The sequence below is a fragment of the Canis lupus genome, chromosome 10 (genome assembly GCF_003254725.2).
Source record: "Canis lupus dingo isolate Sandy chromosome 10, ASM325472v2, whole genome shotgun sequence".
In the NCBI taxonomy this organism is placed as follows: domain Eukaryota; kingdom Metazoa; phylum Chordata; class Mammalia; order Carnivora; family Canidae; genus Canis; species Canis lupus.
Genome location: NC_064252.1, coordinates 22,767,676 through 22,787,249, shown reverse-complemented (window position 1 = coordinate 22,787,249; position 19,574 = coordinate 22,767,676). Strand labels below are relative to the sequence as shown.

The 19,574-nt window shown below is 51.0% G+C and overlaps 1 protein-coding gene across 7 annotated transcripts in view; it reads right to left on the bottom strand.

The window, feature by feature from the left end:
* Window positions 1-3: 3 nt before the first annotated feature.
* The window catches only part of EFCAB6 (EF-hand calcium binding domain 6), a 234,292-nt gene continuing 214,721 nt past the window's right edge, over window positions 4-19,574 (bottom strand). For 5 of the 7 annotated variants that reach the window (XM_049115749.1, XM_025457152.3, XM_025457135.3 and 2 more), the window contains 6 exons: window positions 18,767-18,997; window positions 10,263-10,493; window positions 7,558-7,726; window positions 6,389-6,573; window positions 2,788-2,937; window positions 4-441 (listed from right to left, as the gene is read on the bottom strand). In XM_049115749.1, coding sequence (XP_048971706.1) covers window positions 319-441; window positions 2,788-2,937; window positions 6,389-6,573; window positions 7,558-7,726; window positions 10,263-10,493; window positions 18,767-18,997 — 1,089 coding nt within the window. In that variant the 3' untranslated portion in view covers window positions 4-318. The remainder of the gene's footprint in view (window positions 442-2,787; window positions 2,938-6,388; window positions 6,574-7,557; window positions 7,727-10,262; window positions 10,494-18,766; window positions 18,998-19,574) is intronic. The other 2 variants (XM_035721765.2, XM_035721766.2) reach the window with 2 other exon arrangements.

The following is a 19,574-nucleotide window of genomic DNA, read 5'->3' as shown; positions in this document are numbered from 1 at the left end:
ATCCCAAGATTTTAAGTATTTTATCACTGGGGTTCTTTTGAAGTCTTAGAATCACTCCTGCAAAGACTACCATCTCTATTCGCTCCAGCGGAGTGAGGGGTGTTGGGGCTCAGCGGGGCAGCCCCCGAGCCGCCCGCTGATGCTGGAGCCGTGGGGCGGCTCTGAGCCTCGGCCGCCGTGAAGACACAGGGCTGGGTGTGTTTCTGGAGACGCTCTGACGGTTCATGACCCCCCCACCCCCTGATGCTACGGTTTCATTCAAGTCAGGGACAGGCCCCGTGGTCCCCGTCGGCCAAGATGCGTCCCAGGTCAGGTCACCTACTGAAGGAACGCCCGCAGGAAGTCGTTGTAGGAGATCTTGGAAGACAGCGTCTTGTCATAATACTCCAGAATGTGAAAGAACTCCTCCTCCGAGAGGTTGATGCTGTACTGTCTCAGGACCTGCCACACAGAGCCCCGCCCATCTTGGTGCCACTCCAGGGGATGCCACCTCCAGTGCTCCCCCAGCTCCCTGCCCCCCCCACAGCCCCCTCCCTCTCCCCCCACTTCCCTCCCTCCCTCCTGCCTCCTCCCTCCTCTGGCCTCACCCCCACCCCCGGGGGCCAGAGGATGCCCCCAGGGTGTGAGACCCAAGACTCTCCCTGTGCCACAAAGCTGGGGGATCTTCCCACTGTCCTCTGCTTAATACCAGCACGGCCCTCGGCGGAGGGGGCTGGTCACGGCCAGACAAGGGATGGGCAGGGCAGAGCAGAGCATAGCAGGGGACCTGGCCCAGGGCCCTGACGAGGGGGAGGAGGGCAGGGCGGCAGGGCAGGGTGCCGGGTGTGGCTCATCTGACAGTCGCACGGCCCGGGGCACAGCTGGCCCCCCAGCCCGCAGCGACTGCCCCCTCCTCCCAGTGGGGACACCCCTGGTCTGCACCAGGCCGCTGACTGGCCGGCTAGAAGGGAACCCTTCTCAGCCTCTCTCGGAGCTAGGAATGTTCTGGTGAGTTAAACCTACGTGAGAATGTGCTGTGGGACTTCTGGGAAGCCTCTAACGGGAAGGCACCTGCCCCTTCTCCTCTCCTCTTTGCCTCTTTGCTGCAGGGAATATGGAAGTGATGCTGGGGCTCCAGCAGCCACCGAGGTCCACGAGGAGACTCGTGGATGGAAGCCGGTGCTGGGGCGGTAGAGCGAGAGCAGTGGCGGCCCCGGGACTGTCCAGTATGGCGCTAGCTCAGGCCTCCTACCCCGGGGCCTGTTTTAGGTGAGAGAGAAACAGGCTCCCACCGCCTGGAAGCTGCGGCCCTCGCCCACCCCACCCCAGCGTCACATGGAGCTGAGACAGCTCCTAATAGAGGGGTTCCCCCACAAGTTACAGACTTCCTATCTATGCTTTGTGTAATAATTTGTTCCTAAGAGAAGACTAGAATGTGGGGCTGGAGGAGCCCGAGGTTCCCCTGGGCAGCAGGGAGACGGGCCCTGCCGGGGAAGCTGAGTTTGGGCGTCCCCAGCACCCAGCTGGTCTCCGACTCTGGCTCTGCTGAGGCCACATCTACCTTTCTAGTAACTCCTCCCTACGCCACCCCAAATTCCTGGGATGCAGACAGGACCCTGCTTCCTTCCCCTCTTGGCTTGGAGACTGAAGGAGAACCCCGGGCTGAGAGGTGACTTGAGCTCAAAGTAAAGACAAACAGTGTGACCTGGAAAGCCACTTGGGGGTCCCTGAGGGCTGGTGTCCCAGGGGCTGCTGCGACATCTCCCCCTCCTCCGTCCTGTGCCCTGTCAGCCCACCCACCAACTACCAACCACAGCTCATCTTCCTGACTCGAAAGGGGAGGGTTTCACTTTTTAAATTTTAGTTGAATCAGAGATGAACCTAATGGATATATTTTTTTGTAAGCGCATTTTGAGATCATAACCTTTTGTCTGTTGGATGTTTTGACTGAGTGTTTTCATGACTGTGACATGTGATTTTTTAATCTAAGGTTTGGACCCCAATTCCTTTCTCAATCTCAGTGGCTGGGCAGGGATGGAGAAAGGGGTGGGTAGGGCGTGGGGGCCAGAATCTGCTAAGCCAACAAGTTCTACATGATTCGGAAAGTAGGAGTTCTGACTCACCCTTGAGGGAGGCCTATTTCTTTGGTCTGGGAGGAATGTGCCCGGGATCCTACAGGAAGAGCCAACACTGGGCCCTGGAGGGGCAGCTGCAGGCCTATGGTCACCAGGCTGCCCACAGTGAGGGGTGCCCTGAGGACCTCGTGTCCTCAGGGTGCTGCACACTCGTGGTGTGTCAGAGGCACCAGGGTTCAGACTACAGACAAGCATGGCTGGGCCAGGCTGTGGGGAGGTGGCTGGCACCACACGGAGGGCAGCTGTGGGAGAGGAGCGGGCGGCCGCTGCCCAGGAGGCAGAGCTGGGCTCTGCTGGCAGAGTGGCTGTGGCTGGGACCCTGCTTTATTTAGCTCCTGCGCTAGGGGTCTTGTGAGGTAGATGCAGGCCCTGGCTCCCCCATGGAGACCACGGTCCCAGCCTTGCGTGGGGTGCAGTCTGGGCTCCAAGAAGCAGAGGCCCCTGTAGTGGGGCCCTGAGGGCTCAGGTCGTGTCCCCACAAGGTTCTAGAAACCTCCAGGGAGGACAACCTGGGGTCCACGGTGGGGGTCCCAAAGAAGTGAGTCCAGGACAGCTGTTCATACTTGGGCCTTTGCCAGGGAGAGGAGGGGTCCTCTTTTGAAGTTTCCTGGCCACTGGCCTTTGGCCACTGCTCCCTGTTCAGATGCAACAAACACTCAAGAGATGAACTCACCTTCCTGAAATCAGCCACGCTTAAAAGCCCTGTCCCGCCCTCATCATAGGCTTTGAAGGTACGCCGCATGGGCCTCCAGCAGTGCACAATTTTGGGCTGGATACGCAGTAAAGCTGAATAAAAGGAAGAAGTCTCAGCACCAGATTCTTTCTGGGGGAAAAAAAATACCACAAAACCAAGAAGAGGTGAGAAAGGAGCTTGTGAATGGGTAGCATGGGGTGGAGGGCCTTAATCCTATCCTTGCCCATGCTCATCCCTACCCTGGGCTCCCCTGGCCCACTCCCCTCTGCAACAGGGCTCGCAACAGGGCTCCTAACAGTAAGATCACCAACCCTGCTGTTCAGAACAAGTCACCTACTCCCCACCCCTGCCCTCCCTCCTTCCCCAACCTGGGAGGAAGGTGGCTCCGTGGATCCCCACAGATGGGGAAGTGGGAGGCTCAGGGAAGTGAAGTGGCAGGACCAGGACAGATCCCAGCCCTGCTCCTCCCAGGTTATGGAGGAGAGAGAGGGCCAGGGAGAGACAGCTGGCCCATTTCAAAATAGTTTGAGGTAAAAAGAGATTTTGGTTTGGGTCTTCTTGTAGGTTATGATAATGAACAGAGTTTTTTTGTTTTTTTTTTAAATCACAAGGTTGTAATTATATCTTATAATTAGACAGTACACTACACTGTGATTATTTCATTTAGGTGCTATTAGATTGAAAACAAGGTATTTTAGCATGATTTTGCCCTAACGCATGTCTGAATATCACAGAGGTGAACTGCAGGCAATAACGTGTAACACACTTTGGGAAAGTTTAATTTTAACATGGCATTACGTAAAACAAATTAGTGCAAAGTTAAATTGCTTTCAATTTTTACATCATTTAGCATCTATGATGGAAACTCACCAGATACCCTATAGCTTCAATTAGCTGCCAATTTACCCAATCTGCCGATCTGCACTCGAAAAGGAAAGGATTCCGTGCTTACTGGCTCTTTCCACACCCATGCCTGGCCTGAGAAAGGCTTTTCCCATCCCAGCTCAGTACAACCAAGCCACCCGGAGGGCCTCTGTCTCCAGCTCTGATGGGGAGCAAGAGCAGAGTCCCAGGTGGCCGTCTCTGCTGCTGAAGTTTGCAGAGAAGGCCCCCAAAGAACTAGGAGAAATGGCCCTTTTAGCTTCTCTGTGGAGAGCCAGCTGGCCTGAGCTCTCCTCACTTGAGTGGTGGGGGCCTCGGCAGCCCGTGGGAGGGACGGGACTGGAATAAGGAACTGGGCCAGGCAGTGCAGGGCTTCTGGAGGCGCTGGGCCCGCGCTCTCCTGGGAAAGGCCCCGGGGAGAAGTCTTCTGCGCACTCACACCCAGGGTAGGGATGGGGTGGAAGGCAGGACTCTTTCTGAAGCACAGTGTGGCAGCTGTAGTCTGTCTGGGGGTCACAAGCAGAGCTGGGGGTGGGGAGCACAGGGGAAGTGTGCTGGGATGTCTGCCCAGAGGCATGGCTCCCAGTGGGGTCGTCTTGGAGCACCTGTCACTTCACTGAATACAATCTCAGGAGCCTAGGAGCCAGCTTGTCAGCCCCTTGGGGGAGATGGGCAGTGGGTCTGGAAGCAGGGTGGTCTCTGCACTAGGGAGGGCTCAGGAGGTGTTACCCTTTGCAGGCCTTAGAACCCAGTGGATCTCCCCCTCGTTTACAGAAGGGAACTGAGGCCCAGAAGAGTGGCTGAGGGAGGCCAGAGCTGCCAGCGGCCTTGCAGGCTCTGCAGTCTCCATCGTTCTCACCTCTGCTCCTGGGTCCCCTAGAGATTGACGGAAGACAGCCTTTTCCCTGCTCACAGAAAAATTGAGCTAGAGAAACAACTGTCTTTTAAAAATTAATTTATTCATAAGAGACACACAGAGAGAGGCAGAGACACAGGCAGAGGGAGAAGCAGGCTCCCTTGTGGGGAGCCCGAATTGATCCCAAAACCCCGGGATCACGCCCTCACCCAGACGTCCCGAGAAACAACTGTCTTAATCTTAGGTTTTTCTTCCATAACTTGGCCTAAGCCTTTGATGCAGCTCCGGCTTGTCTAAAGTAGAAACTGCACTAAGATGAGACCTGACTTTGCACAAAATTACATACAAATTCAGTTGCACAGAAACGTTCTGTGTGGGATCAACCATTTTCTGGGTTGACCAGTCATGGCCTTGCTGCTGCCAGGAACAGCGAGGACCAGCTGGGGTGGTCCGGGTCTGTCCCGTGCCCTGATCCCAGCAGCTGAGCCCCAAGGTAGCTGGAATCAGCTGTTCATCCCCCCAGTCGACAATGCCAGCTCTACTTGTTCTTTAATTCAATATTATAGGTGATGGAAAAACTTTGCTTTTTTTTTTTTTTTTTTGTTTTTTGTTATTGTTGCTTCATGTTCTGAAAAGACTGGGGAAAGGTGAGTCAGTGAAAACACTGGTTGGAGTGGGTGTGGGTGAGAATCACAAAATTTATAAATAATTGAGAAAAAAGGTAAAAACCCAGAACAGCCTTCCAACTGTTATTTATGCATCTTTAGGCTCTCATTCCTCTTTAAAAAAAACAAAAAGTAAAATTGCAGACAATGCATTGTGGGTAAAGTTTGTGCAAGAAAGATGATGAGTCTCCTACCCACCTCCCTACACCCAAAGGAAAGGGTCTGGCTTGCGTCAGATGCTAATGCATGAACACCCATTCCTGTTTACGTTAAAACTGTTCCAATCTGCTGTAACCCCCTCACTCAGCTTTGGCTTTTCAGCCAACCGACTGATCACTGCTCCTTGCACTGTATGCGCAGTTGCACTGCTCCTATTTGCCAAACAGGTGTCTTTGGGCTCTGGGGGAGAAGCCACGGTCACTTGGCATCTGCCACCCACATGAGTCTGAGAAGCCAAGAGCCAGGCTACTGGCCCCTAATCTTGGGTCTCCAGGCCCTTATGGGGCTCCAGAATGGAGAAAGGAAATCTCTGAATCATTTCCAAGAAAGAAAAATTTGAGCTGTTCGCAATGTTCTCAATGCCTTTACCTGCACCTCTTGCCTCCCTGAAATACCTACCAGCTAGCTGGCTTTGGGCCCACTGAGCAGACCCTGGTGGTTGTGGGCTTGCCCAGAAAGTGTCTGTACAGGCCTTTAGGTAATGGAGATGGGACAGCAAAGAATTGCTTGACACGTATATATACACACGCATTATACGTGTACATACACACATCATACAAGTGTGGTATACATACATACATCACCTGTGTACACATCCTGGGTGTGGTATACACGTCCACATGCACATCTCACATGAGTACAGTATATGCACACATCACACGTGTCCATATATACCACACACACGTGATATAGAGATATCACATATACCACATGCATGTGATAGGCACATTCATGTGTATAGACAAAAATCTGAGCCAATTTTAAGGATCTTGGGGAGGTGACAGTGAGATGGGGGGACATGTGACAGGTGGGTTCTCGCTGTCCAGTGGCCCCTCCTAGAGTCTCTGTGTCCACCATTTCTATGAAGCCAGATGATCTGAATTTACAACGGACTGAGAGAGGTGAGAAACCCTTTTCGCCTCAGACCCACAGGTTTCCCCAGAGTGACTCCGCATACCATTTTATGTGCATTCTGAATTTTCATCCTCTGCATCAGTGAGGTTTCCTTCGCTTTCAACAGGAGGACACAGCTCTGGATGAAGTTGCAATAAGCAAACTTCCCGTTGTTCTTTAAATCATACTTCACGATGAGCTGCTGACATTCCTCTTTGCTTATGTCCAGATTGAATTTCTCCACAAGAGCTAAAGACAGAAACATGGGTTCAGCTGGTGGCAATCTGTTCACCTGCTCGTTTGTTTGCACCTGCGTTCTTTCCTCTCCTGCCGAGATGCCCTCTGTGCTTTAGGCCCCGGCTGGGTCCCTGCTCACAGGCTCATGGTGGGTGGCAGGGCCGAAACGGAGGCAGACAGGTGCACAGCAACCTGAGTGTGGTGAGGAGGGGGAGGCACCCCGCATCCTGCTGGCCCTCACCGTCCTGTGTTTGGAGCCACCACTGCTGTATGGACAGAGCATGGTGGAAGCTGTGGTGAGGAGCCTGAGAGAAACCACAGGACATGGTACCCCTGGGACACGCATGGTGAGGTGGGGCTGGGCTGGGGAGCCTACAGAGGTGGCCCCAAAATGCCTTTCACGTTCCCACTTGCAGAAGGTCATCGGCAGGGCATGGAACATACAGAATGGCCTCTGAAAATTGCTAAGCATGTATTTCTTACAGTATTGAATTTTGGATGTGCTACTAGAGCTAGACAAGCTGAGCAGGATAATGGTTTGGTGGCTTCAATGGGTTCATGGTTAAAAATTAAAACACAGTGATGGTGATGACGACAAGACAAGCTAAGGTTCACTGTCTCAAAATCAAAAGAATTAACTAAAAGCCAAATGGAATCACATGTGCATTAAAACCAACACTGCTGATTTGGTTTCAGTGAAACATGTTATATTAATAATCAATGGAATGATGCTGGATTATTATTGATTTCATATTTGATATTCATTTTATAAATGGTTACTTTTTGTAGGAGGTGTTCACTTAAGAGAGTTTACCCCTTGCTTTGTTTACACATTTTAAGCCATGATTATCATAAAAGGGATTTATATTAATATTGGAGGTTCCTGAAACATTTTCCTTAAAAGTGGATCTAAAGATTAGTCAAGAGGAGGGGGACTGACTGACCACGGTGGGGCGGGGACTCATGCCAGCAGGTGACACTATCCTAAGAACACACCCAGGAATTCAGCCGTGGTGACCTGGCCCTGCTTATTCACATCCTTCTCTTTGCATTCTTTCAGGAACTCTCGCCAGCAGCCCTGGATTTTCTTCTGGAGCTTGCTTTCTATGGGCTCGCAGTTCTGCAAGGGCAGGGTGCCTGGCGCCGAACTGGCACTAGCGGGGGTCTAGCGAGAAAGGAAAAGAAATTGTCTTGTAATGTGAGATTCAAAACAGAAGTAATCATGCAAACGTACAGACCAGGCTCAGGTCTGGGGTGAACGATTTCAGAGGCAGCATTAGCTCAGAAATAAATGAAGAGCAAAACATAGATGGCTATTCTATTTGATTCTTACTTCCATCAGTGGGCCACATTTGTGCCAAAACACAATAACCAACATAGTTTTAGAAATAAATATATAGCCAAGATTCAGGTATAGGGAGATGTTATCTAAATATATGATGTGTGTGTATGTGTGTGTGTGTGTGTGTGTGTGTGGTGACAATAACATATTTTTCACCAGAGGAAATCTTATCAAAGAAAGGGAGTCACCTGTCATTTTCATGGATGTCTAATCCTGCACTCCCTTCCAGATGTCACATATTGTGAAATTATGTGGACCAAGTATAAGGCTGTTCTTTGTCTTATTGTATTTTCCATTTAAACACAGGGAATGAATTGGTGCCCGGGCATTGCCCCGAATGTCCTATGGTTATCTAATACAGGAACCAATTCAATTGCATTCCTGCTCTTTCTCTCAAATCCTGTACCACCTGAGCCTTCCCCATCTGGGTTGATGTAATGCCCTTTTTCCAGGTGCTCAGGCCAAAACCTTAGAAGCCATCCTAGGGTCTCTTTCTTTCAACCCAACACCTAATCTGTTGGGAAATCCTGTTGGTTTCACCTCAAAGACATATCCAGTGTCTAATAAATACTGGTATTAGGGTAAGTATTCTTTCATGAAACTTTGTTTCAGGTACACACTTTTGAGTAACTAAATCATAAAGTCAACCCTATTTCTTACTGCTGGTCAAGAAGCTTAAAAGTCATCGACAAAAGCCAAACTTCCAAAATACCAACCAGAGACCTCTGGTCACTGGCTCCCCATTGCCCACCTTGCTCGGAGCCAGCAGGCCTCTCCCCTGGACCATGGGAGCCTCCTCCCCACCTCCTTACTTCTCCCCGCCCCTCCAGTGCCCACTCCACCCACAGTCTCTATTCCACACACAGAATCCAGGGGAGGCTTTTTAAAGAGGCACACTGCCCATATCACTCTCCTGCAGGAACACTTGCAAGGGCTCCATCCCCCTGGGAATGAAAGCCAAAGTCCTTGCCCCCTCCCCAGGTCCCCCCCCTCCCCCGCCACCAGCAGGGTTCCTGTGGCTACTGTAATAGGTCTACAAACTTGGCAGCTTAAAACAGCACACAGTTGTTCTCTTATGGTTCTGGAGGTCAGAAGCCTGAAATGAGTCCCCCTGAGCTAAAATTAAGGTGCCAGCAGCACTGAGTTCTTTCTGAGGTTCTAGAGAAAGAACCATTTTTTACCATTTCTGGAGAATCCATTTCTTACCTTTTCCAGCATCTAGAGGTGCCCACACTCCTTAGCTTATGGTCCCTTCCTGTACCTTTCAGGTTAGTAGCATCGGGTGAGCCTTTCTCAAATGGCATCTCTCCGACTCTGACCCTTCTGCCTCTGCCTTCCCGGTCTACAGGCTTGCCTTGGGATTGCCTTGGGCCCTCCTGGACACTTCAGAATAATCCTGCCTTAAGTCAGCTGATGAGCACCTTTAATTCCATCTGCAATCTTGATTCTCCATTGCCAGGTAAGGTGACTTATTATATGTCCCAGAGATTAGGCCGTGGACATCCTTGGGGCACTACTGAACCCCCTTTCATTCTCCTCTCTTATCTTCAACTTGCTAAATACTATTGTTTACTGTTTCTTGCCCATCAACCCCAACAAGAATGGAAACTCCACAAGAGCAAGCACCTTTGTCCCCTCTTAGCTCTAGAAAAGGCTCAGCATGTAGTAGGTGTGCAGTAAACATGTGTTCATTGAATGAGCGTCTCTGAGCACTCATCATGCATGAAGCCCAGCAATGGTTGCCTTATGTACATGATTGAGATCCTCTCAAGCCCCCTTTCCCTGGAGACACAGTCATCTTCCTGCAGATCAGGGAAGAGCCACAGGGAGGCTGGCCTCCTTCCTGAACCCCAGGCTGAGCGGCTCAGCCCAGGGGCAGGGTCACAAAGTTAGACAGGCCTTGGTTTGAATTCAGGTTTCTCTGTGTCTAACTTGAGGACACCTCTTAGAGCCTCGGTATCTTCAGCCATAAAATGGGTGTAACACTTCACAGTAGGGCCCTTGCACACAGTGGCTATCTACCACTGGGCATTTGCTTTCTTGCCTGGTGAAACTCCAGCTTACTGACATCTATAGTCTTTTGCCCCCACTCCTATACCCATTTCCACCCCTGAAGGCTCCCTATTCCTCCTTCCACCCTCCAAACCTCCCTTTCACCCAACCCCTTCCCAGCCCTTCCTCACACCTCCTCTCTCCCCCTTCCAGGCAAGTAAGTGCTAAGGACCCACCTGTGACCTCGCCCCAGGCTTCCCATGTCACCTTCTCAGTCACCTGCCCCTTGGGAACTCTAGGTAGGGTCCAGTGGGGTTTGGGGACTTGGGGACCCGGTGCATGGCAGCACTACGAGAGGAGGACTCACACAGGGGTGGCTCTGTGCTTTCAACCCCGCCTTCAGGTCATGAATGGGCGATGATACTGCAGGCCTGCTTCCATCTGAGATTTCAGGAACACTGCTGCCTCTCTGGGCCTTGGCCGAGCTGCCCGTGGTCAATGGTGTTGGCGCTCTCTTGGAGCTGAACATGCTCAGGAGGTCCAGGTACTTCAGCCTCCCCTTGGCATTGACTGGCATCTTGCTCCACAGTCTGTCAAACTGGCAGAGAAGCAGAAGTCAGTCCCAAGGGTGAGTGTCAAAGCCCAGCGGAGTCTCCGGCGGTGCCCATGAGGAGCTGAGGAGGCCAGTGAAGGCCAGCACTCACGTCGGCAGGGGTCTAGGCCCACATTGATTAAAAAAAATTGAAAAAGAAAAAAAAAAAGCCCATTTGGCCGCTGTTTGATGGAGGCCTCCGGAAGACAGGAATGGCAAAGACAAGAGGATTATTCATGGCTTCCTCAGGACATTTTTTAATTGAATTGGGCCCTGAGTGAGCAGTTGAAGGCCATTAAATGTTGTGATTAGTCACAGAGACTGAGCTGCAGTATAGAAGACTCTGGGAGGAAATGCAAATGGAAGTCCTGGCCCACCTCAGTCCCAGGGAAGCCCAGCCGGATTCATTTCTCTTCTGGGCCGGGGCCGGAGTCCTGCCACCAGCTGGCCAGACACCACTGCCCTTGGCCGCTGGGCTCGCAGCCATGGTGGGGGTCCCTGAAGGGCCAGAGCCGCCCCCATAAACTGGAAAGGGAGGCATTTGGGAACCAGAGAGAAGTGTGGGGCTTTGGGCTGGTACTGTCTGATGTCACAGGCCGTGTCCGGACCACATCAGCAGGGATGGAGCCAAGTGACTCCAGCGTCCTGCATGAGCCACTTTTGATGACTGGAGACTTTCAGGGAATTAAGAAGAGTGGTAACTTACTTCCAATTTGGTTTTTAGAGCCCCTCAGAGCTGGTGGGGCCCCAGCCTCCAGCATGAGCCAAGGGGAGTGGTGTCCCCTGAGAGGCAAGAGGAGCGGCAGCCCCCACCTTCCTGTGGGTCTTGGCTGGCGCTTCCAACCTCCACTGGGGTTTCCCTCCATTTGGTTTCCCCCAAATGATGAGAAATTCTATGGGCTCTGTTTCAAATTCTGGAAATGAAATACTGAGGTGTGAGGAAGAGACGGAGAATGGTCCAGGCCCCAAAAAGGAAAAAAGGTTTAGTTTGGGACAATATTCTTGATTAATGTTTTAAACCTTTCATTTCACAAGGGTTGTAGCTTTGCGGGAAATTCCAAGGATGGCTCAGAGAAGTCCCTATCTGTGTGGAAGTGAGACATCTTGAGAAAATGACCATGTAGTCTCAGGGAGACTCCATTGTCACCAAGGGCAGTAATCACCCCCAAACAGGAGGAGGCCATGCTCCCTGTCTCCTTCCAGGAAAGAGACAAACCCCAAACCCCCAGGACAGGTGACCGATACTCTTCTCTACTCCCCTCCCCCCACCTTGTGCTGGAGCCCCCTCTGCAGGTGACATCTCCCTGCCTGGCCCTGAAGCTCTCTGAAGCTCGTCTGAGGTTCCTCTTTAAATGTTGACCACCTCACAAAAGAGCCGGCATGCAGCAGGTGCTCTAGAAATGTTTGCTCCACTGCTTAAAGATGATCAGAGGGTGGGTAAGACCTTTTAAAAATGAAGAGAGACAGCCGGTGCGAAGCCATATTGCAATCATATTCATCATGAAGGGCTTTAAGGAAGCAGAGCAAGATCCTATAAGAGGAAGAGGGCTACCGAGGACTCTCCTGTCCTCCTGTGTTAGTGACACTGGGGAGGAAGGAGGAGGAAGGTCATCTTATCAAAGGGAAATGCAAAGCAGGGTGTGAATGCTTATGGATGAGGTGAAAACCCAAAGCATGGAAGTGAGGACATATACCAAACCACAAAGGACAACAGTGGTGTCTCCTGGTCTGGCAGGAGGGGCAGAGACTGACCAACTCCTAATGAAACTTTGTGGTGCAAAATGGAAGTCAAGGCAGGACCATGGAAATCCTCTCTTCACTAAAGGAGCCTCACCACGAAGGGCAGGATGCACACCGGTGCAGGATGGAGGCGGGCGGGGTGGGGGGGTGGCGTGGGGACAAGAGAGGCATCAGAAGACCGGAGATGGGCACCACGAGATGGCACTCCAAAATTACAGGTTTGTGAGCTGGGCACGAAACCCGGGCAAAATTCTGGTGGTTTGTGAATGAGCTGACAGCGAGTAAGTTCCCACTTCACGGTGTCAGAACGTGCACTTGCTGAAATGTCCCCTGCAAACACGGAGCTGGGAACCACCTTCTGAACACTTAAAAATATCTGGCTTTGGGGTCCATTTCTGTGATGTGGAAAGCTCCCAGAGAATCCCACTCCCATCCTAACCAGAGAAAGCAAATATCCACAAAATCAGCACCGTTCTAGAGCCCATCGGAGAGCTGAGGCTCCAGGGAGCCCAGGGGACTGAATGCCACGGAGCCCCAAGTCTCCAAGACAGCCAGACGAACCAGCTGTCATGCGTAGCAGAGCTCGGGGAGAAATTGGCTAAAACGTTGACAGATTCGTGCAGGGCAAACATGGGCTGGTGCATGAGGCTGCAATGACCAGGGGCCCAGGTACAGGGGATGCTCACACTCACACACTCTCCACCCGCCTCTGCTGCTCCCGAGAATGCACAGGACACGGGACAGATGTGCGACACTGCCCACTTCTCAGACCCTCCATTCATGGGAAGTGAAAGTCTGAAGCTGCTTGGAGTGGATGGTGGGGGGTGGGCATAGCAAACCCACTCAAGACCAAGACCCCCCCCTAGGGTAGGAAAAGAAGAAGCAAACCCTTCTGCCTCTGGGTGGGTAGGAAACCGTCTGTCAGGGCCCAGCCACAGATCTATGGCCCTGGGGGAAGGGTGCAAGCAAAGCCCTGGAGGAGGGGCGGCAACCCCAGGACCTGTACCTATACAAAGCAAAGGTCAGAGGTCAGCTGCCCCTGGAGAGGAGTAGGAAACCCTCTTGTCCAAGATCCAGGACAGAGACAAGGTGGAGTCTGATGCCACAGAGGGGCAGGAACATGGAGAACAGGCCTGGCCTAAACCAGATATACCACCATCCTGCATAAGCCTGACACTGAGTAATCAGCACCAAGAGCAGAGGAGACACATCCTGTGGGCTGAGGTGTAGGGCCCGCTAACAGCTGAGTCAGGGTACTAGTCCTGAGCAGCCGCCTGGCCCCCCCAGGCCCACACCCCACACACAGTGATGGCTGTCTCCTGCTGGAGGAGTCTGAGCCCGTGCACCGGGCACCCTCAGGGTAAGGACAGCAGCGACACACTCCAACAAAGCCCAGCTGCCGACCAGACTGACTCATTAACACCCCCATGCTCATGGCCGGACCGAAGAAGAGGTTGTGCCCATTTTTAGGCATCAACACTATTTATAACTTGACTCTATTCTTCCTTTTCAGATGATGTTGGGTTTCAATAAGAAGGAAAAAAAAATGGGGATCCCTGGGTGGTTCAGTGGTTTAGTGCCTGCCTTTGGCCCAGGGCGTGATCCTGGAGTCCCGGGATCAAGTCCTGCGTCGGGCTCCCAGCATGGAGCCTGCTTCTCCCTCCTCCTGTGTCTCTGCCTCTCTCTCTCTCTCTCTGTCTCATAAATCAATCAATCAATCAATCAATCAATCAATCTTTTTTTTTTTTAAAAAAAGAAGGAAAAAAATTGAGATATACAAACAAAAGGAAAACTGACCCATGGCCAAGAGATACAGCAATCAATAGACAAGATTCAGAGAGGACCCCTTTGTGGGCATTATCAGGGACTTCAAACCAACTGTGGTGAATATGTTAGTGGATCTAGTAGAAAAGGTGTGTAACATGCATGAACAGATGGGCAAGAAGAGATGGAAACTATTTTTTAAAATGCACTGTCTTGGGGCAGCCCGAGTGGCTCAGCGGTTTAGCACCTGCCTTCAGCCCAGGGCATGATCCTGGGGACCCGGGATCGAGTCCCACGTTGGGCTCCCTGCATGAAGCCTGCTTCTCCCTCTGCCTGTGTCTCTGCCTCTCTCTCTCTGTATCTCTCATAAATAAATAAATAAATAAATAAATAAATAAATAAATAAATAAAATAAAATCTTAAAAAAAAATGCACTGTCTTGAGACACCTGGGTGGCTCAGTGGTTGAGGGTCTGCCTTTGGCTCAGGGCATAATCCCCAGGTCCTGGGATCGAGTCCCGCATCAGGCTACCCACAGGAAGCCTGCTTCTCCCTCTGCCTTGTCTCCGCCTCTCTTTGTATCTATCATGAATAATTAAGTAAGTAAGTAAGTAAGTAAATAAATAAATAAATAAATTTTTAAAAAGAAGATTAAACCAGAAGTAGGAGTGGATGACAGATGTGGCTGTGTGTAGAGAGATCTGTGGGACCCTAGTGGTTCCCCCCAACCCCCATCCACAGCACCTTGCCTCTGTCCATGGCCCCTCTGTCCTTTGGGTTCCCATTGTCTATTCCCCCTTTATCCTGTGCACCCAACCTCCTCTGTTCCTAGGCTTTTACTCAGATGCCACCTTCTCAGGGAGCTTTCCCTGACTGTCCTACTCAAATGCTCCCACCCCAGTGCCCCGCCACTACCCTCTTTTCAGTGTTTAGGGGACCCTATGGCATTTCTCACCAACACCCTTCCTCACACATTCTGCTTGCTGTCTATCTGCCCCTAAAAGAGCACAGACCCCACGAGGGTGGGGTGTGCCTGTGGTGCCCACTGGTTGACAACACCTCATCTCATCCAGCATGCTTTCTGCTCCTGCTTCCAGAATGTTCCCTCCACCTGCACTGCTCTCTCCTGTCTCCTCTCAGTGGCAACTCCCATGATCCCAACATCATGTCCTCAGGGAAACCACCCTGACGTTCATTCTAGGCCGGGCCACCCCATCCCAGCAGGGAGCAGTTTGTAATGTACCGCTGGCATGTAACCTCTCTACCCGCTGTGGATGCAAGCTCAAAGGAAGCAGGGGGTAGGCCTGCCTTGGTTGCTGAGGACCTAACATCACCACTTTGTGCACAGAGGACCCCCGATAAGTGAAGGAGCAGATGCACGCTGCCTTCAGGCATTTGCTACATCATTCAGGTGGCTTTGTGTTGAAGAAGATGCAAGAGTGTCCTGTGAGCTCAGTGAGGTGACCGAGGGCTCAAGGTGGATGGGGGAGGCCAAAGTGGGGCGTGGTCAGTTCTGTCAGCTATAGGTGTGGTCAGGAAAGGGTCTCCTCAGCTCAGCTCCACCTGAGTCCTGAGAGTGGTGCCCCCTGAACTAGATGCAAGGGTGCAGGGGCAGGGAGAGATAGCAATGAGCAAAGAAGGGAAAGGCTAGGGATGCCCAGCTGGCTCAGTGGTTAAGCGCCTGCCTTCGGCCCAGGGCGTGATCCTGGAGTCCCGAGATCAAGTCCCACATCAGGCGCCCTGCATGGAGCCTGCCTCTCTTTCTACCTATGTCTCGTGATCATGGTATCTCCCCTGCCAGGTAAGTATTCTACCTATGTCTCTACCTCACTCTGTCTGTGTCTCTCATGAATAAATAAAAATCTTAAAAAAAAAAAAAAAAAAAGAAGGAGGAAAGGCTGAATTGCAGCCTGGTCGGAGGCGAAGGCACCTGGAGCTTCAAGAGTATTGTGAACTCCCGTTTCATAGGGAAAGACAATGAAGCTCAGAAAGGTTGAGTAACTTGCCCAAGGTCACACAGCTGGACAAGTGCAGATGCACAGCACTGAAACCCAGGTCTGCCTGCCTGAAGGGCTGTTTGTTCTTTGCCTGTGTTCGTCTCACCTCCGAGAGGTGTCTGTTTAAGAAATACCAATTCTGAAATGTTCAGAAATGTTTAATGGTTCCTTTCCCTAACATAGCTGCAAATACAGCCAAGTTCTCAGGCAGTTACCAGGACTGATAGAAATTGCCTCACCCAAAGAGGCTCTCTCCATGGGTCCCTATCTTCTTAAGTCATATCCAAGTTAACCCAGTTCCTATGGCCTTTTATATTGTATAACACGCTTTCAGCAGACCCACCAAGACCCATCAGTTTCCAACTCCATCTGCTCGGAAAGTCACTCTGCTTTTCTGAAAGGTTAATTACACCAAAAGGTTTCAGAAGATGTGGCACTTGCCCTACTTACAGAACTCTGTAAGTCAAGAAAGCTGACCTCTCAGATTCATGAGAGGATTTTTTTTTTTTTGTAGGACGAGATACTTTTTATAATGCAGATAAACCAAGACACGAGATCTCTACTTGGCTGCTGGTTGACATGGCTGGAGATGCCCAGTATCTACAGGGAACCCTTCTGAATGATGGCAAGAGAGGTCTAGACATGTTACAGAAGCCGAATTACTTCTGTGTCTCCCCTACAGACACTGTATCATCCAAGAAAGAAGGTCACACGGTATATGATGCATGCAAGGAGAGAATATGTGTGGATCTTTGTGGCTTTGGCTTTCTGTGTGCCAGCCCCAAATAGAGCACAATTTCTGCTAATCATCACCCAACTTAAACCATGGTACTTATGCCAGACTTTGATGCCCTTGATGATGCAGACTATATTTGAGATGTGTCTGTGTATTTTTAGAAGACAGCATTTAAAAATAAGTGCTTGATTTTGTTGGAGAGGTGGGGGGCTTGATGTGCTGGGGATGGTGGAGCTTTCCTAGTGGACAATTAAAACCCAATTCTCTGTTATAAATGCCAGATATGCCAGCATGTCATTAATTTATATCGATAATTAGAGTAAAATTTTACTCATTTAGATGAAATGAAAAATCTTTATTATTAAAACCTTTGTTAGTTGGCCCCATAGCATAACAAATGCAACTGGATTAATTTTAAAGGTTTCTATCCATTTATAGTAATGGAGAGAAGTATTTGCAAATAGCGATCTCGCTCAGCTTTGATGATCTATGGGACTAAACTGTTGGGGAAAAGCATTTTAATTTGCTTTAGCAAAAGTGATCATGATGCTTTTAAAAAAAGTGGTATTTTAGGAAACTGAAATCTGACATGCATGTTATTAATTATTAATGAATTCATTCTGTAGGGTGGGGAGTGCAGAGGCCTGAGTGGGGAGAGGGTCGGGTGTGATGATCACCCCTCCCTGTGAATACTCTTAGTCCTTAATCCTGAAACCCCAAGAAAATGAGGCCTCAGGGTAGAGTGACCCAACTTGGGAGCAGAGAGTGACCTTCCCATCCAGGAGTTGCAGGAAGCTACCGAAGCTGAGCCTGAGCAGCATCAGAGCAAGAAAGGAGGTGGGGTTACTTTTGGAAGTATTTTGGATTTCAGTTTTCACCAGAGTTATTCTCTGGGGATAGGGCACTGGCTTGTTCGATAAGTGGAGAATGCTTGTAGTGATGCATTATCTGTTGGGGAGGGAACTCTGCTTCCATGCTTAGGTCACTGGTACTCAGTGTTATCCCAGCTGTTCAGCCACTGGACCATGGGGATGGAGAATGTGGACACTAAACCGGTGACACTACCCACCCACCAGGACTTGTTGAGCACCTGGTCTGTGCCAGGCTCTGTTTTGGTGTTTGGGTCATAGTGAGATTAAGCCACCCAGGAAACTGCCCCCTCAACGGCACTAGCATTTAGTGATATTGACTGGAGTCAATAAGCAAGGCAGGCCCTCAAGATGCCATCCTGATGGGAGCTGCTCTTGGCCCTGGAAGGCCATGGAAGCCCAGTGCAGCAGGTTGCCAGAGCTAGAAAGAACATGGTTCAGTTTTTGAGGAGGAAACTGCTGAGGGCTCTGTGATGGGCAAGAGGGCCTCAGAGAGGGTGGCCTGGGTCCAGCCTGTGGGATGGGCATGTCACCAGCATGCCCGTGGCAGGATCCCCAGGGCATCTGAAAGCACTGGCAACAGAACCTGGGACAGGCAGCAAGAGGGGACGTGGGAGGTCCAGAGCAACTCACAGGCTCTTTGTTGACCTGTTCAGATGTGGGGAGAGACTGGCTGCCTCTTTGGGTCACACAGCCCAGGGATCATCCAGAGAAGGAAGAGGGAGAGTGGTCACCAGGGCTGAGTTTAATCTGATTTTAAAAATAAAAGTGATGCCGGGCACCTGGGTGGCTCAGGCGATGAAGCATCTGCCTTTAGGTCATGATCCCAGGGTCCTGGGATCCAGCCCCATGTCGGGCTCCCTTGCTCAGCAGGGAACCTGCTTCTCCCTCTCCCTCTCCCCCTCCCCCTGCTTGCGCGCTCTCTCTCTGTCGAATAAATAAAATCTTTAAAAAAAAAAGTGATATTATTTGCACCCTGATTGAAAATGTGCAATTCATACTTGTTACACAAACAAGAGGCTCCTGTGACTCCTCTTTCGTTAGCAAGACTGAAAACAAAACAAACCACCCCCCAAGCCCCTCAAGTATTTTCAAAATAGAGAACAGCCCTAAACTCTGGCCTGATGCTCATACAAGCCACTGCTGAGGATGAAGAACCAAATACATTTCTTACTTGCTCATCTGTCAGAATTTGGACATGGCGAGCACAAATGGCCCTGAATTCATCCTTGGAGGCGGTGTACGTTTTCATGGTGTCGAAGTTGTCAAACTCCTGAGCAATCGCATGGTAGTGGGAGCCCACCGCCTTGTGGAGCTGAGCCAGCAGCTCCTGGTTTGCTGTTTCCTTGGGAGGAGATGTGGGCGGTGGGCCTTTGGGCATTTTCTCAGCCCACTCGGCAGCAGTCTGGGGGGGAAAAAAGGAAGATTGATCCATTTAATAAGTAAGAAATCATCTCGTGGCTCTGGGCCCACCATCCCCGGCAGGTCCCAGGGGACCCCCAGCTTGGTGAGGAAAAGTGCCACCCAGATGTGGGTCTCAGACAGGAGCCAACCAGAGGTTAGGACTTGGCTGAAGGGGAGGCCTGGGCTCCCTCGCCATGGGGAGAGAGCCCCAATGAGTCAGGGCCACTATAAGGGAACATGTGGAGCTGGCCCTGGGGAGGGCAGACCTTTATTCTCATCCATTCACTAATTTGGTCTGTCTTTGATTCACTTCACAAACACACAGTGAGTGTCTCCTCTGAGATAAGGGAATGAACACGTCTCCGACTGCTTTTATTTCTGGACATCAGTGTAGTGGATTTATACTCAGAGCAGTTAGGACTGGAAAGGCAGTTTTGATGGTCCTTACTACGTGATGCTGCAGCACCACTGCTGGCTAAGTGTTCCCTTAAGCCTAAAACTTCGAGGCCCACAGGGATTTAATCCTGGCAAGTGCAATTTGGGGGGCTGCAGGTTGAGCGGGGCAGGGGAACAGGTCT